The 18,172-nt window shown below is 41.7% G+C and overlaps 1 protein-coding gene across 2 annotated transcripts; it reads right to left on the bottom strand.

The window, feature by feature from the left end:
- Positions 1-1,460: 1,460 nt before the first annotated feature.
- Positions 1,461-17,403, bottom strand: cep126 (centrosomal protein 126). Of its 2 annotated transcripts, XM_061249969.1 has the most exons (12): positions 17,274-17,403; positions 16,634-16,753; positions 13,192-13,337; positions 12,605-12,713; positions 12,113-12,311; positions 8,880-10,971; positions 7,743-7,898; positions 7,347-7,471; positions 6,752-6,821; positions 4,435-4,656; positions 2,831-2,898; positions 1,461-2,328 (listed from the first exon to the last, which is right to left on the bottom strand). In XM_061249969.1, the coding sequence occupies exons 1-12, from the start codon at positions 17,306-17,308 to the stop codon at positions 2,230-2,232; spliced, it is 3,441 nt and encodes a 1,146-aa protein (XP_061105953.1). In that variant the 5' UTR covers positions 17,309-17,403; the 3' UTR covers positions 1,461-2,229. The 2 variants fall into 2 exon arrangements, with proteins under 2 accessions (XP_061105953.1, XP_061105954.1); XM_061249970.1 differs by lacking the exon at positions 7,743-7,898.
- Between the last annotated feature and the right edge of the window lie 769 nt (positions 17,404-18,172).

Genomic DNA, 18,172 nt, shown 5'->3' with positions numbered 1-18,172 from the left:
GACTGCTGACCGTACTCATCCTGGTACAAGTGTTTGGCATTTATAAATTGTGTGACCTGAGAAGGTCACCTATCAAAGCTGCAACCTCCATGTTGAATGCCAAGCCAGTACTGTAGCACCTCTCCTCCATCCTTGTGTACATGTTCTGTCCCACTAAAACTTTTATTTATTTATTAATGTACCTTTTCAAGCAAATGCTGGAGCAAAACAGTGATCTCCTTCCGAGTATCATGCAAAGCAGAAGCAAGAGTATGAGTGGTTAGGTTATAAAGTAGTTCTCCTTTTTTCACCTCTATAGTAGCTACCTGTTGCCAACAGTTTGTCAGCATCATACATCATCTCGATTAACCTTCACTATTCAAAAACACAATTACATCATCTCTAATAACAATGACCATTTCTTATGTTTATGTCTATGTTTGTTGTACTCCATGGAATCCTATCCAGTGCAGTTGTTAGCTTGCAAAACTCTTCCAGGTATAGCTGCAGGTTTGGTGCATTCTGGTACATTGGAAATGTGTCCACTTTGAGACACGCAACGAGAGAACTGGCCCCCAGGAACTAGTAGGGAAGGCAGGAATCATTGTGCCCTACGACGCGTCTTCCACTCATATATGTTCTTATATCTACACTCAGTGAGCACTTTATAAGGTATTTATTAGAATTACTTTATCAAGTCTTCTGCTGCTGTAGTCTTTCCACTTAAGAGGTTTGACGTGTTGTGTGTTTAGAGATGCTGTTCTGCATACCACTGCTGTTGTAATGTGGAGTTATTTTGGTTACTGTCACCTTCCTGTCAGCTTTGAAAAGTCTGGTCCTTCTCCTCTGACCTCTCTCATTAGCAACGTGTTTCTGCCCACAGAAGGTAAGCAGTGTTTGGATAGTTAACTTTGGTCACTTTTGCTGTTTGTTTCTTTGTTCAAAAAAAAAAAGACCTGGATAGGAAAAAAAATTGGCCCTCGTCCTTATCTTTGTTGTACAGGTAGCAGTTGAAATTGTACTTCCCTCTAGGGTCTTTCAGCAAACTTATCCCTGGTTATGGGTATGCACTTTGTTGTACGTCACTCTGGATAAGAGCGTCTGCCAAATGCCAATAATGTAATGTAATGTAACTGCTACTCACTGGATGTTTTTTGTTTTTCACACCATCCTCTGCAAACTCTTGCAGAGAGTTGTGAGTGAAAACCTCAGGAGATCAGTAGTTTCTGAGATAATCAAACCACCATGTCCACTACCAACAATCATTCCACGGTCAAAGTCACTTGGATCACATTTTTTAGGACAACCTGAAAATAATATATTCAGACACTGATGACAGGTCAGTCATGGCAAGCAAATGATATGCAAAAAAATATGAAACACAACTACTTTCATTGACTTAACATTGCTGTGTCCCAAACATTATGGCGGCCTGAAATTATGTAATGTAAATGTAATTTCTACATGGTGAAACCAAAATGTAAAAAAATACCCTTTATTAAAATAAATAAAAAAGTGCTCTTTAACCACAATTTATTTTACTACAAATATGAAATTGTGATATACAGAGGCAACGATTGGTCTTTGTCCCAAACATTATGGACGACACTGTACATGTACTTATAAAACAACTCCAATAATACATACAAATATAAAAATAAGTATTATGTTATAGCGTTGTAAACAATCAAAAATAAAGCCTATAATCAAATCCACCCACTGTATAAATAAAGAAATCTGCTGTAAACTTTACTTAAGTTCGATAGCTTGACAAACATTCTGGTGTATTGCAAAAAAGTCTATATGCAGTATATAACTGGATTCAATCTGCTAATATGTAATGTGTATGGACAAAAAACATCCAGTTAATCCCATTTACAGCACAGTAGCATTGTTGGGTTTCTTGAATAGTTCAACATTTTAAATATTTTTTCTTACATTTCCCCATCATTAAGAAAGCAGTCCTTCAGCAGTAAAAGACATTTAAGGTTCATGTGGCTCTATTATTAAAATAAGAAAGTCTACATGCTAAATGCCAAGGGTGGAATGGCTTGAGCAACACATCAGAACATTTCTAAGTGCTTACATCCTTAAAAAGGACAAAGTCACTAATTTGTTTTAATAAACAGCAGAGAGTACAAGATTAAAGTGCTTGGTGAAAGGTAAAAAAGTAATGTTCTGGGAAAGGTAGGTTCTGGGAGAAAGGAGGGGAGACAAAAGGGGGGAGGACTGGTGTTGGGGGACATCCGGTCAGTATCGCCTCTCCAAGCGGGAGCGGCTGGCAGCAGAATTGGTGCAGTAGCGACGCTGGGCCATGGCCTGCCCCTCCACTAACCGGGACGACAGGCTCTATCAGGGGAGAAAATGGGAGGGTTAAAAATGTCCCGGGAAGAAAACTCCACTCCAAACTGAATTGAGGTTAGGAATGACCCTGATCTGGGTCAAATACAATGGGATCCAGAATTGCTGGCAACTATTCATTCAACTAAAAATGCCAATATAATGCCAATGCAATATTGTTGTTTATTCATGTTTCAATGGAATCAACCAAGATCATTTTGAATAACCAAAATTTGCTGCCAGTTAGGGGTGCCAGTAATTCTGGAGCCACTGTACATATAAAAAATGCTATCATTTTTATCTGCCGCTAAAAATTTAAAAACACTCCTGCAGAAGTTTTTATTCTCTCAATGAAAGAATAATTTAGCATTAAATACTAAATAAAATAGATGTTTATTTTTAAATAAAAAGCCAGAGATCTGCAGGAGTTGTCCTAGTATCTAAGGGGGCTAAATTATTTCAAATAAAATCTAGGACTAGAATCACCCATTGCTCTCTCCAGGATACTCACAGTAGTTGGAGCTGTGATTTGTAGGACCCTGGGATTGGTGGCATTTCCTGCTGCAGCCTCCTGCACACCTGCAGGACATTGGAAAGCAGTTATTTAAATCTCCCCATTTCTTCGGTAGTCCCATCTTTAACATCAAGAATGACTTGATGCTCTTTAAGCATTGCTTAAGCATACAGTGAAAAAGCATAAGTCCTAACAGGGAAATAACTCAGTTCAGCCCCCTTGTCCTTCTGGCCTGTGATTTCCGTGAGGTATTAGCCTACTGTGCAAAGCAGCCTGATTATAGCAAGCAATCTGAAGTCCAATGAAACTGCTGTTTTGAAAAAGAAACAGTTTTTCACTATACAGTGTATTACACTCACTGAGCACTTTATTAGGTAGACCTGAACACCAGCTTCTAAATGCAAATGTTTAATCAGAAAATCATGTGGCAGCAACTAAATGCATAAAAGCACGCAGACGTGGTGAGGTTCAGCTGTTTTTCAGACCAAATGTCATAATGGGGAAGAAATTTGATCTCAGTGACTTTGACCGTGGAATGATTGTTGGTGCCAGACAGGGTGGTTTGAGTATCTCAGAAACTGCTTATCTGCTGGGATATTCAGGCACAACTGCCTCTAGGGTTTGCAGAGAATGGTGCGAAAAACAAAAAATCCAGTGAGCAGTAGTTCTGCGGGCAGAAACGCATTGTTAATGAGAGAGGTCAGAGAAGAAGGGCCAGACTGGTCGAAGCTGAGGGTAGGTGACAGGAACGCAAATAACCATGCATTAGAACAGTGGTATGCAGAAGAGCATATTTGAACACACACCGCGTCAAATCTGGATAGGTTACAGCAACAGAAGACTTAAGAAGTCTAAAACTAGGTCGAATAAATACCTAATAAAGTGCTCACTGAGTGTATACAGTGCCATGAAAAAGTATTTGCTCCCTTCAGATCTTTAGACATTGTGTAATATGAGGGGATCTGAGTAAACACAAAACACATTTTTCTTCACTTTTTTTTTCTTCATTTTCATAACTCTTTAATCCATCCATCCATTATCTTAACCCGCTTATCCTGAACAGGGTCGCGGGGGGGCTGGAGCCTATCCCAGCATACAGGCAGGAATACACCCTGTACAGGTCACCAATCCATCGCAGGGCACACACACCATTCACTCACACACTCATACCTACAGGCAATCAGCCTAACCTGCATGTCTTTGGACTGTGGGAGGAAACCCACGCAGCCATGGGGAGAACATGCAAACTCAACACAGACCGGGCGGGCCCAACCAGGATTCAAACACAGGACCTCCTTGCTGTGAGGCGGCAGTGCTACCCATTGCACCATTCATGCCGCCCTATCACTCTTTAGTGAAACAATTATATCAAACACCCAAATTACCCCAGTCAAAAAGAAGAATGGGCTAAAATTCCTCCACAGCGATGTGAAAGACTGATATCAAATTACAGGAAGCATTTGGTTGCAATTATTGCTGGTGGTGCTACCAGTTATTAAGTTTAAGGGGGCAATTCCCTTTTCACATGGGTGATTTAGGGGGTTAATATCTTTTTTCATTACATAAAAAAAGTCAAAGACAGCCCTAGTGTGTACTCTCACAATGCAGCCTGTAGTTGAGGCGGTCTAGAGACTGCAGCAGTCTCTGCTCCTCCAGAGATAGGGCACTCATGTTTGGGCCTGGCGACTGGGGGCACTGCTGTGGTCCAGTCTGCTGCTGTAACTGCGTGTGCGCAGTCTCCATGGCAGCCAGGATGTCGTCGCCCGTCGCAGAGCTATCAGCCAGGGTCTCCGCCAGCAGGAACTGGGCCGTGCTCTCGGAAACTGTCATAGCGAGACACAACAGGGGGTCAATTATAATTGTGTCAATAATTTTTTTTAAATAAGCACTGGAGAACCATTTTTTCAATTCCTTTCCTGAATTGACTGAACTGGAATGAAGCTGACCCCATTTGTCAAATCAAAATTGTTGTGTTGTGTTCAAGAAAATAGCAGTACAACATCAGTAACCTGATGAACCACTGTGATTAGCAGTAGTGATATTTCTACATGCCAAATACTTTACTTGTAGATGTAGTAGTGTAATAGGAAAACAACAGACCCAACTGTCATGATATGCACCCTGCTTGTTCTGAATAATTGACTCATTCATTGAAAGGAGCATGTTCAAAATAATAGCAGTGTGGAGTTTAATTAGAGAATTCATTCATTCTGAAAAAACAGGTGTCATTAATTGTCCTTTATTAAGGAAGAATGGAAGCAAATGTTTCACTCATTGTTGAAACATTTCCAGACAAAAACATGTCCAGACAAAAAGGATTGAGGTAATGGAGTGGCCAGCTCAATCCCCTGACCTCAACCCCATTGAAAACTTGTCGGGTGACATTGAAAATGCAGTTTCTGAAGGAAAACCCAAAAATTCATAGAACTGTGGAATGTAGTTTGTTCATCCTGGGCTGAAATACACGTTTCTAGGCGCCAGAAGTTGGTTGACTCGATGCAACGCAGATGCGCAGCAGTTATCAAAAACAATGGTTATGCAACTAAATATTAGTTCAGTAATCTAAAGTGAAGTTAAATCTTGAAAAATGTATTCAGTTGATACAGTAATGTTTGAGTTTGAAGGGAAAAGTGTTGACACTGCCATTTTTTTGAACAGATTAATATTCCTTTTCTTTGCTTCCTGTAAAAGAATAACGCAGACTTGATCAAATCTGCTAATGCTTTGATTTGGAATTGAATGTGTAATGTTTCCACTACATTTGAAATATTGAACTAAAAGCTACTAAAAAATATTTTCACTTAAAACTAAATGATGCCCCCAGTTGGACGTCGGAGAGAGTGGAGATTAGATCGGTTCCAATTTTCTCGTCTTCTAGTACAGTGTTAGCAATTGTCATCATTGCTTCTTTGACAACTTCTCCGTCTGAAAATCCCTTCTTCATGATCAGAAAATGTGTAGCTCTAAACGAGGCTTCGGTTGCTTTTTGTGACTTTTTCGCTGGCCTCGTGAAAAAAGACTGTTGCTTACCCAAAGCTGCCTTTAGCTCACGGGCTTTTTCTCCCCGTAGTGCGCTTCCCGGTGGGTAGTTAGCATGGTAGCTTTTGTGACTCGTAGTGAAGTGTCTCTCCACATTGTGCCGCTTTGCCATCGCCACAGTCGCCCCGCAAATGAGACACACGCAAGTTTCTTTCACAGTCGTAAAAAATAACTCCTCCTCCCATTCGTTGTGAAAGTGATAATTTTTCTTTCTTTTTTCTGCCATGTTTTTGGGGTAAGAAACTGCATTCAGCGCCCATCTAAGCTGACAGTATTGTGCGCGTGACAAAACCCGCTAGCTTACTCTCCACGAGCACTGAAGTTTTGTCACGCGCACAATACTTTGTATATCTAAACTTCATGTATAATAAACATATTTTTCAGATATTGTCATTTTTAAATATATATAAATGCAAGTGTGATTAAAAAAAAATAGCAACAGAATAAAATTAAATTTTAGATGCGGCTCACTAGTGAGTTGTGCTATTTTTAGAACAGGCCTGCGGGCGACTCATGTGGTCCTTGCGGGCGACCTGGTGCCCGCGGGCACCGTGTTGGTGACCCCTGGTATACAAGATGGTAATATTGTGATTATTTTTTCCATTTTTTTTACGATCGTCCCAACCTGTTTCTGTCTGTTCTGAGGATAGCTGCAAGAAGAGGTAGTTTGGGACAAAGAGGTAGGGGAGGTAGGGGAGGTAGGGTGATAGGCAGGGGGGGGATGATTCAGGGTTTTTAACAATAAAAGCTGAGAATCTGCACTTTGAATTGTTTCATTACAAACTGGAAATAAAACGTTAATAAATAAAAAAAAACAACTGAAAAGGGCAAAGTGTGTCCAAATTTTTGACTGGTACTATATGACATGCATTTATGCACCTTCATCTTGGAGTGCAACACCTGCAATCTGGTCAGCTTTACTGCCCAATGGACTTATCTGCACACTGGTCTGAGTAGGAAAGGACAAGAACAACATATCAGTTACTCAGAAAGTAGCCTAATGACCAGGCTATGCAGTTTAAACCAATTTCTAACCCATTTGCACATTGTTAATCACATTATATAATGTTTGAATTGTGCATTGTAGGTCCTACAGAAGCCGGTAATTTATTATGAATCCCTGCTACTATACATTGTTGCTATTCACAGTGAGAAAATGTCAAAGCCAAGGACAAAGACAAACACAATAAAATTAATTTTAATTTAATCTATAGCAAAAAGGGTAGGCACTAAAATACAGACTGCATAAATAAACGTTGTGAATGAGGTTACTGAGCCACCCAGCATTTCAAGGTTAAATGTAGCTTTTTGTGTGGGATTTTACATTTTTGTACTCTTTCAGTAAAGTTAACACTGAATGCAGGATGGAGCACACTTCACACTAATGATCAAAGGGCCAAGAGTTAAACACTAGTGAGCTGCATTTATCTCCCGGAGAACACTGCTGTGGGTACGCATGTGTGAGGATGCATACCTGACTGGGGGCTGGTGGTTTCCTCATTCCTGAACCAGAGTTCACCCTCCTCTGCTCCAAAAGTGCTCTGTGCTTTGTCCCGATGCCATCCACAGCCTGTTTCCTCCTAACTGTATTCTTTGTGGCTTCAAAGAGCAAAAAAGAAAGACCACAGGGTGCAAATTAAGACAAGAAGAAAGATGCCTGTAGGTTTGTGCACATTACACATTTCTGAAAATGTGAATTTGAAATGACACCCATAAGTACTTTCTAGTTCTACTTTAAGTCCCTCTGCTCAATTAATGTAATGATATGTAATTATTGACTTGTCCTCTGGCATTTTGCTAAATCCCTAGAGCTGCAGCAGTTCAAAATGTTATTTGACCATGGCTACAGAATTACATGCGTTAGCCTTACCATTAGGAGTGGTGACAAAAAACCCTCCCATCCTAGTCACCGCTTTGATACCGCTGATCAGGCTGCCGCCGTCAATGGTGACATGGGACAGGTTGGCACGGGCCTGGGACAGCTCAGATAACAGGCCATTATAAACTGCAAGGGTTCCAGGTTTACCTAAGTTAAAGGTACGATAGGTAATTTCGGACTTCTAACAGTCAAGAGAGGAATAGCAGCAACAAACACCTTCAAACCACAACACTGTTTATCATTCCCCCTTTTCTGTAAATGTGCTGACGTTGAAATGCTATTGGCTGAACCAACTATCAACCAATGAGCTTGAATTATTCTACAGTTATACAATGTTTTGGTACATTTGTCGGGTTGTCAACTACATTTTGAAACCCGAATGTAGGGACTATAAACACATGTCGGTGAGCCTTTTTCAATGAATGGTCTTGTAACAATGTTTTAACACAAAAATCGTACCTTTAATATCTAAAAAAATGCATTGTGACAGCGGCCCGTTTCTCATTTAATGAATGCTGCTATTTTTATTCTATTATTATTATACAGCCGCTTTCTCTCACCGCAATAATAAAAAACAAAGCGATCCTAAAGGAAATATATGCATTTTGTTTCAGTGGATTAATATTCCCAGAACAGTGTTCTTTTTGTAATGCCAAGTGCATGGCTGAAAGTGGTCTTTAGTAGTAGACAGGACCTGTGAAAACAAATCCTATTGAAACAGCTTTAAAAGCTTAATTAAAAATGATAGAAAAAATATCCCCAGAGCTGCAGTGTCAAAGCCCACACACACTGTTTTTCAGATTTCAAATTATTTCTGTACATTTTCAAACAAAGGAAACCATTTGTGCTGGCCCCTTTTTGCATGAGAAAAATCAGATTAAATAGTGAGATATTTCTGTACACATTGGACTCAAGTGTTTGTTCCTCAGCAAAATTGTTTCATCTGCAGATATGGTGTGGGGAGAAAATACATTTGACTGATGTGTTTTAAAATACATCTTGGATTGTTCACAGTGCTTTATATTTCTGTTATTCTTGAACACAAGTCATTGGAACACAGCAATTGGAAATTGTCAGAAGAGTTTTTTTTGGGGGGAAATGTGGTAACACAAAGAAAGCTTTAATTACCATCTTTCGGTGATAAGGCACTGCGGACTCCATGCCACAGCTGGGAGATCTCCTCATCAGTGGGAGTCTGTGCCAATTTCAGGCCATGCTCTACGTACAGTGGCCCTCGTCTGCTGGCCACTCCCAGGGTATCCTGTTGGCCACTACCCACGGCATTGGTTGCCTTGCTGACAGTTTCATAGTTGGAGAGGGTGTAGGAGGGTGGGAATGGGGTGAAGGCCACTCCCCCAGTAGTTGTGAGAACAGAGTTCCCAGGGGGAAGGTTGTAGCCTTCAGGGAGATCACTCTGTTCCGCTGGAAAACCCATCCTTCCATGGATGTCACCAAACACACTTTTGGCAGCATTTGTTGCCCTCCCCTCCTCCACAGTGCTTGAATCCAGGGCTGGCCTGCCCTCAGGCAAAGTGGATTTGGGCGGAGGGTGGGGCATGATGATCCTCCCCTGGGTACCCTTGTGCACTTGGCTGGCCTCGGAGGCTGATTGTGGCCTCACTGCCACACCCTTCCTGGTTCTGGATGGGGCAGGGCCAAGCCAGGCCCTGGCGGAGCGTACCCTCCGGGGCCCCCTCGGTCGAGCCCTACGAGGAGCCCCCCTCTCAGGACGGGCCTCCTCACCTCTTTCCCGCTCTGAACCCATACCATACCCCCAGGCCTGTTTTGTCAAGAGATGACCCACAATGGTTGCAGGGGTTGTGAGTGTCACAACATGTGGGGCTGGGGCTGTCTTCCCCAAACCGGAGGCTGGGACTTGACCCTCCAGGTGTCCCACTGAGACGGTTTTACATTCAAGAGGGACTGACGGCTTGCCCGGCCCCTGCACTTGCTGGCAGATCGCATCCTGGAGTGGCTTGCTTTCATCATTTTCCTCATGGAAGCACATTTCATCATACCAGCGCAGTTTCTTCTTCACACCCTTCCCAACCTCCATGTCTCTCTCCCTCTGCTTCACTACCTCCATGCTGTCCTTTACAGACATCAAGAAGTGGTTGGATACAGCACAGCTGACTGGGGAGAAGGTTAATTTGGCATGGCACGTGGTCGCATATTTGGATTCTTTTTTGAGTATCCCTTTAACAGATTTTGACGGACCAGCTTTGGAGCCTGAACTGGAAGTGGAAGGTAAGGTTAATCTACTTGGCACCTCTTGCTCATGACCTTGGCTGACCTTTACGTGATAACTCCTAGAGGCAAGCTCATATGGCTCTGAAGGCCTGATCTGGGTGCTGATCCCACAGTCTGTATCCTTATTGCAGTTCGTCTTGGCATTGCAGGCCAGATGGATCTTGTGCAGGTGACTCATCCTTTCCATGGGTTTGGTAACAGAGCCTTCCTGATCTGGGCTCATCTGGCTCATGGCACTTGGTACAGCACTGGGATCTTCAGAGATGTAGCCAGAGAGCTCTCGGTCACTGCACAGGCCAGAGAGCAATACAACCTGAGTGGCTTCTGGGCGGTTTATAAACCTGTCCGCTTGAGTTCTCATGTGTCCGTAGACATCCCCTTGAATCGGCCATGAGGATTCAGGGGGTGTGGTGTCTGGGCTGGTCCATGCTTTGCAAGGTGTGCCAGCGGGGGCCTTCTTGGCTTCACCCAGGTCTGCTGGGTGCACTACATCGCCCGCTATTCCTCCTAGGATGGTTGCGGCTTGTTGACTGAGAGCAGGGGCCTTCTCGCTGACGCAGTTCTGTTGATCAGATTTACTCTGCTGCGGCAGGTGGACTATATTGCCTATGATTCCTCTCTGAGCAAATGTTGACTGGTGACTTAGAGCAGGGGCTGCTTTCTGGCTCTCTGTAATTCGCTCCCCTCTGGCCTGTGCGGTCTTATCGTACTCTCCCGGCTCCTCAGTATCCTGTGTTGGGGGAGAAGAGCCTGCGACAGCCTCGTTCTGCGGCCTGCACATATCATCATGACTGTTGAAGTGTTTTTGTGGTGACTGGGGCCTGGCACAGTTCAGGACCTCCGAATTCTCTGAAGAGGAATTGAGTGCGTGGGTCACAGCTGGTTGGTGGCAGGGACCCTCGTTTTCCAAACTATCCAGACTGGACAGGCTTTCTGATTGGCCAATCTGACCGACTTCTCGTTGAAAGTCCTGGAAACAAATTGTTTGATAATATAATTATTTTGCTAAATTACATTTAATTGACCTAACAATTAATAGAATTCATATAATTACTAAGCTGACAGGAAGGTGACAGTAATGCAAATAACTACGCATTATAACAGTGGTATGCAGAAGAACATCTGTGAACACACAATGCCTCAAACCTCGAAGTGGATAGGCTACAGCAGCAGAAGACCAATATGTCTAAAAAATAATTCTAATACCTAATAAAGTGCTCACTGAGTGCAAGTCACTATTGAACAGGGCTGTCCGGTCTCAAAATCATTGAAAGTGGATATTAGGTTCCTGTGAATTGATCTGTTTGTGATATATTTTTTGTAATATAAATACATAAATGCATAAAATAATAAAAGCGGATGATCATGGACAGTTTTGTTTATTGTAAGTCAAAATGCCGATGGTGCAGTGCTGGTATGTTTCCTTTAAGCTATGCAGTCACTTAATGTAAGCCTAATGCAAATAATTATAGTATATAATCATGTTCAAGCATCGGTGTGATCGAGAAATGTGGAATTTATGGACTGAAGAGTCTCTGCTGTCATCAGCGTTGTTTACTAATGAGGAATTAAATTCTACATAGTCAAGTGAAGAGGCCTGTATTCAAAATACTATCCTACTCCTTCAGCTGAACAACTTTGCCTCAGCATGCAAAATCAGCATGCATTTTCATTCCAATTACATTTTTTTTCAAAAACAGATTTTTTGCTTCTTCTTCTTCTACCAAGGTAATGGGTGATGGGATAGACAGTAATGGCAATAAAAGTTAGTTCTTTAATTTTCCATTACGTGGCATCTGCCTGTTCATTTCATATTTACAAGCTGTTATAGTTGCCCAAGGAGGAGTTATAAAGTACTAACTGACAGGGTTCCCAAACTTTTCCATTTTTAACAATTTTTATAAAAGTAACCTTGCTTTAAATTTGAAGAAATGTGTCATGTTTAACATTGAGGTCAGGTTCGCGTCTGTTCAGTTAGATATTCATTGCAAAAGGCTTTTTTGACCAGGGGTGCCCCAATTTTTGCACATCACTGTATGAATGTTTTGGCTTGGACTTTTCTAACAATTGTGAGAGAAAGACAGGATGTTGTAAGAATGGGCCTACATTACCTGTAAGCTGTTTATCTGCCGCTCCTCTAGGAGGCGCTGTTTCTCCTGCAGCTCGTTGTGAAACAGCAGCTGGCTGTTCTTGAGTGCAACTCCGCTCCTCTCCTGCATGAGCTTGGCATACGGCACCGCTGCTGACAGCTGCTTTTGGTACTGGAGTCCGGTCGAGCTTGCTGAGGAATTGGGGGAGGAAGCATAGCTCCTGTGCAAAAACCAATGGCAGATGATTATACACAGGCCTGGAGGCAAGTCACGTAACAATTAAGGTGATTCTGTGCAAAACTACTTATACTTTTGGAGGGCAATGTATTAGTATACAAGATGTTATTATTGTGATTATCATACTTCTTTTTTATGATCTTCTTGACCTTCTGTCTGAGGAGAGCGCAATGCGAGGAAGGTTGAGACAGAGAGGTAGGGTGAGGGTGACAGGCGGGGGCAGTGTAAAGTTTTGTATAATTTAGTAAGTTAGTTTAATAATGCTGTCTCCACTACCTATTACTGGTGGGCCTTCTGAAGAATGTGGATTGTAGGGCAGATGAGCTGGAAGAGCCTTGAATCTGATTTAGAGCCTCTTCTAGGTGAGGAGTAGCCCTTCTGGAAGCTGCAAATACAACGGTTTAGACGCATACAATATGTGCTCTCTTATAAGCAAGCACAGTGTTATCAAAGTCAGTTATCTCGCCTGCAATTCAATGGAAATATTTTTGATTTAGTCCCATAAATGTACCATCTTCAGGGAAATGGCTAGCTGAAATGCCACTCCTGACTGTCACAATTACATTTGACATTAAGCCTTTGATGGTTTCATTGCATGTTTTCAACATCTTGCTTAACAGAGACAAATGTTACATTTTTTTAATCAAACTCAAAGTTCAGAAGATAACCACAACTGAGCTGAAACTTACTGAATAACGTAGAAGCAAATAGTAGCAAATAGTTTTCCCCATATAGTACTACAGTGTGATAAACAAGAAAACAAACTGATGGAGACTGATCTGTAGTTCTCCCCCTTGTATGTGTGTGATGACAATGTCAGGCTGTCAGAGATGTCAGAGATGGAGTGCAATGAAGAGTGGGACCTTGTCTCTTCCTCTGGGAGGGTGGCAGGTGGGCCCTCTGGAAGCGTTCAGTGACATCCTGCACCTTGTGCCTGCGCTGCTGCAAAATCTCCTCCCTCAGTCTCTGCTCCCTGATGTCCTCCTCCCTCCTCCTTTCCTCCTGAGCTCTGTGCAGAGCAACACAGACCAGTTATACATCTTACCCCTCTAATAAATACTGACCCCACAGTGTGGACACCAGAGGATTGATACAGGGTGATTCTTCACACAAATCCCTGAATAAACCACATTGGGGATAGCTTGTACAACTTGGAATGTCCCAAAAAAGAAACCACTTGTGTACTGAGTAGCTACCTTATCTGATATAAATCTACTTCGCTAATCATGAAACAAATACCATTTAAATTTGGACCTAAATTTAGCTGTATTATTAATGGTAGATGCAATAACCCCGCGATCTTTTTGATTACTGAACATAGACTCACAGATAGAGATAAAACTGCATTCAAAATTCAGGGCGGCCTGTAGGGTAGTGGTTAAGGTAAATGACTGGGACACGCAAGGTTGATGGTTCTAATCCCGGTGTGGCCACAATAAGATCTGCACAGCCATTGGGCCCTTGAGCAAGGCCCTTAACCCTGCATTGCACCAGGGGAGGATTGTCTCCTGCTTAGTCTAATCAACTGTACGTGGCTCTGGATAAGAGAGTCTGCAAAATGCCAATAATGTAATGATGTAAAATTAAATCTCCTCTAGGACTAGGGTTAATCGGTTTCTGCAAAACTGGCCCAGTATGGTACTGAGCAACAGACATTGAACAGGTTGACCAAGGAAAACAACAGCATTTGATGACAAATATTGTGAGCGCGGTGAAGAAAAACCCCAACACATCACACAGGGCAGGGGTGAAGGTATCTCAATCAACCATTCGAAGAAGACTGAGATAGCAGCAATATAGACTGTACCACAAGACGCAAACCACTCATCAGTAGTAAGAATCAGAAGGCAAGATTACTTTTGCAAAGAAGACTCAAGAGCATGTGAAGCTTCCTTTGGCTTTCATGATTCCTAATCTGTGAAAAAGCCCGCCTCAACAGATCAGAGAAACCAAAAGTAGCTAATTAAGAATGTAAGAATTTTCTTTTTCTGTGTGTTGGTAGACAATAATGAGATTCATACTGCATTTAAATTTTGCCAGTGAAGCCATTTCAAATTTGTCGGGTGTCACAATGAAAAACGAGATGCGGTAGGAAATGTGATTTTTAACAGCCCATATACTTTACCTTACAAAATACCTATACCTAAACAAAATGGAGTATGAAGCTAAACATTTCAGGAGTTCTATATCTCATCATGGTCTACAAACACTCAGAAACAGAGAAGAAACCAATGGTTGTTGTGGTGCTACCTTCTGGAGTTGGCATGGAATGGCCCTTTTTTTTTTAAACATTAGTTTTAATTTATTTCTATTGGTCCATATTATTTATAATCCTGTTTTTCATTCATTGACCAAGCTTTTATTTATTCCTCATTGTTTCAGAGTATATGTTTTACTGCAGGGCTGCCCAATCCAGTTCCTGGAGATCTACCATCCTCTATGTTTTCACTTCAACCCTAATGTGACACACCTGATTCTACTCATTAGGAGCTCAACAAGCTGGTGAATATGATGTGCTTTATTAGGGTTGGAATGAGAACCTACAGGACGGTAGATCTCCAGAAATGGGGTTGGGCAGCCCTGCTGTAAACAATAAGGCCCGCTGTCCAACCTTTTACGGGAATTTCCTTACCCAGTAAATATTCAGCAGTATGAAATTATGTATTATTATTATGATTATGATTATCCATCCATTATCTTAACCCGCTTATCCTGAACAGGGTCGCAGGGGGGCTGGAGCCTATCCCAGCATACATTGGGCGAAAGGCAGGAATACACCCTGGACAGGTCGCCAGGCCATCGCAGGGCACACACACCATTCACTCACACACACACTCATACCTACGGGCAATTTAGACTCTCCAATCAGCCTAACGTGCATGTCTTTGGACTGTGGGAGGAAACCGGAGTACCCGGAGGAAACCCACGCAGACACGGGGAGAACATGCAAACTCCGCACAGAGAGGCCCCGGCCGACGGGGATTCAAACCCAGGACCTCCTTGCTGTGAGGCGGCAGTGCTACCCACTGCACCATCCGTGCCGCCATGATTATGATTATGATTATGATTATGATTATTATTATTATCATCATTATTATTTGTATTATTATTATTATTATTATTATTATATTATTGTCAAACATAAACCTCATTGTTATAATTATGTGTGAATCGTCCAAACATTAGGATTAAAATATCCAATCACAGTCCCTGCTGAAATATAAATATGAATCAGTAATCGTAATCTCACTTATTTTGACAGTCAATCAGATATCATTTATACCAGGGCTGCCCAACCCCATTTCTGCCCAGCCCTGTTTTACTGTATCGTGTTTGTTTGTTTGTTTTTTCTTCTGTGAAGAACTTTGTCCGGCAAATAACTCATGAAAGTTGCCATGTTATTATTATTAAGGAGTGGAAGTAGCAGCAGCATTCCTTTTTCCATTGTAAATTCCTTCCTATCATTGAAAAAGACTCACTGACATGTTGACTCACCCTCTGCATCTGTTTATAGTCCTTAAATTCGGGTTTAAAAATATGCCGTTGACGGACCGGAATTCTGTAACAAAACATCGTATAGCTGTACAATAATTCAAGCTCATTGGTTGAAAATTGGTTGTAATTGCCATAGCCAATGGCGTTTCAACGTCAGCGCGTTCACAGAGAAGGGGTGGGATAAACAGTGTTGCGGTTTGAGCCTGTTTGTTGCTGTAATTCCTCTCTTGACCGTTAGAAGTCCGATATTACCTATTGTACCTTTAAATCCAAATCCAATGTGCTGGGCTACAGAGCCAAAAGAACAGAAATTGTACCAACTGTCCTAACAGAGTCCTAATATGTTTTATGCATACGGACTGCACTGTCAGTCTGTTTTATGCTTTTAAATTTACGGACCCTTTCAGAGTAAGCCTGCGGTACGCTCAAAATGAATAACCCATATTTACAATTCACCTGTTTTTAGTTGAAGGAGATTTCGAAAATTGATTTCTCGGGCCTTCGCAAAGTAGTTAAGTGTTGAATAACAGGATCTCGCCCCTCTCTTTCAAAGCTTTCCGTCAGTCTGCTAACGTTACCCAAATATAAACTTTACCTGTTGCCTACGAAAGGTCAATTACAAAGCGTCGGATATGTGCTGATATGACTTCGCTGGATTGTGAAAATTACACGTTCCACCTCAGGATGTTTGACAACTGACATTTGTGGTACTACGCTGACTTTCTTTCTTTCTTTCTTTCTTTCTTTCTTTCTTTCTTTATATATATATATATATATATATATATAGCTAAATGTGAGGCAGAAACTTACTTCCTGCGGCGATTTGTTTCCAGAGAGAACTTGCGTGTCCTGGCCCTGTACGCTTTCTGTTCCTCCGACAGAATGTGATGCTCATCTTCCAAGATAAAATAAAGCGGTGTCCTCGTGTTTCTGAAATCACGCCCAGCTAAGGAGACATTGTCCTCGCGACGCTTGGAATCAACAGAATGTGTTAATAATATGGTTGGGTTTTTTGTTACATAAAATACTAGGCCAGCTTTATTAATGCAATTCGGTAAATAACTGTTTGCTTTCATTCCAATTGTTGTCATAAATGAACAGTTAACATGAATTACTAGATGTAGGTAGCTTTCCACACCTGCATTTAAACATAATTCAAGTTGTTATAGACTACAGGCTAGCCAGTGCCTAGTTCATGACGTTAGGTAGCAAGTTATATTCGAAATAAATGATATCCAGGTGTGTCATCAAGCTGGTTATATCGTTATAGTTAGCTAATGATATCCCTAAACCCACGCGCATACTTTTTGGTTTGCGTTTAATAATCTGACAAATGTCTAAGTAGCCGTTTATCATGCTAAAGCGTAACGATATATGTTCACAACGAACTTTCTTTGGTTTATTTGCGTTTGAGTGTAACCTCTGATTAAGCACAGACGTCAAAGGATACGTATAAGATTGAGAACTGCCCTTCTGAACTTGCATCCTGTCGGATCCCAGAAATGGACAATCCTTAAAAGTCAGCGGAGTTCACAACAACCTTCATTGATCTGGGTTCTTCACCAACACATACCTCCAACATGTACTGTTAGTCGCACGCTATAGTATTTTAAGAAGCAGATTATTCGAGACAATAATGTACAAGAAGCTAAGTATGTTAGCCTAGTTAGCTGACTAGCTAGCTAACATTGGCTAGCGTCATATTCTCCGTTTGAGTTAGCTAGCTAACGTTACAGCGACGTTAGCTGGCTAGTACAGGTTAAACGTAAAATTGGCAAACCTGATAGCTAGCTTTTTCAGCAAGGTATTCAGCTACCTTATCTGATATGAATCTACTTCGCTAATCCTGAAACAAATACCATTTAAATTTGGACCTAAATTTAGCTGTAGTCTTAACGGTAGATGCAATAACCCCGCGATCTTGGCAACCACCGACGCGCTTCCTTGACAACAGAAACCTTGGTAAACTCAGTGGGCGGAGCCACAGCACATTGAATCAGACCTCTGCGCTCTGAACAGCATATCAAACAAAATGTAATATATATCTATTTGATTTCTGAACATATACTCACAGATAGACATAAAACTGAACTGCGTTAAACATTTAATTTCCTCTAGGGTTAATCGGTTTCTGCAAAACTGGCCTATTATGGTTTGTTGATTGCAAAGCATAAAGACCTCGCTATATAATACGGTAATCAGAAAAAACTACGTTTTAAGATAAATGTTTGCCTTTGCTGAAAGCCTCAAAAGACTAATTGAACGCTAACATCAGCCATCTCCATCAATGTATCAGCACAGATCTCTGACAACTGCTACAGCTATCTATAATGCCTACTCTACATCAAA

This window comes from Conger conger, chromosome 7, assembly GCF_963514075.1.
Source record: "Conger conger chromosome 7, fConCon1.1, whole genome shotgun sequence".
Lineage (NCBI taxonomy): Eukaryota > Metazoa > Chordata > Actinopteri > Anguilliformes > Congridae > Conger > Conger conger.
The sequence above is the reverse complement of the archived record's forward strand: the minus strand, read 5'-3'. Positions and strand labels throughout refer to the sequence as shown.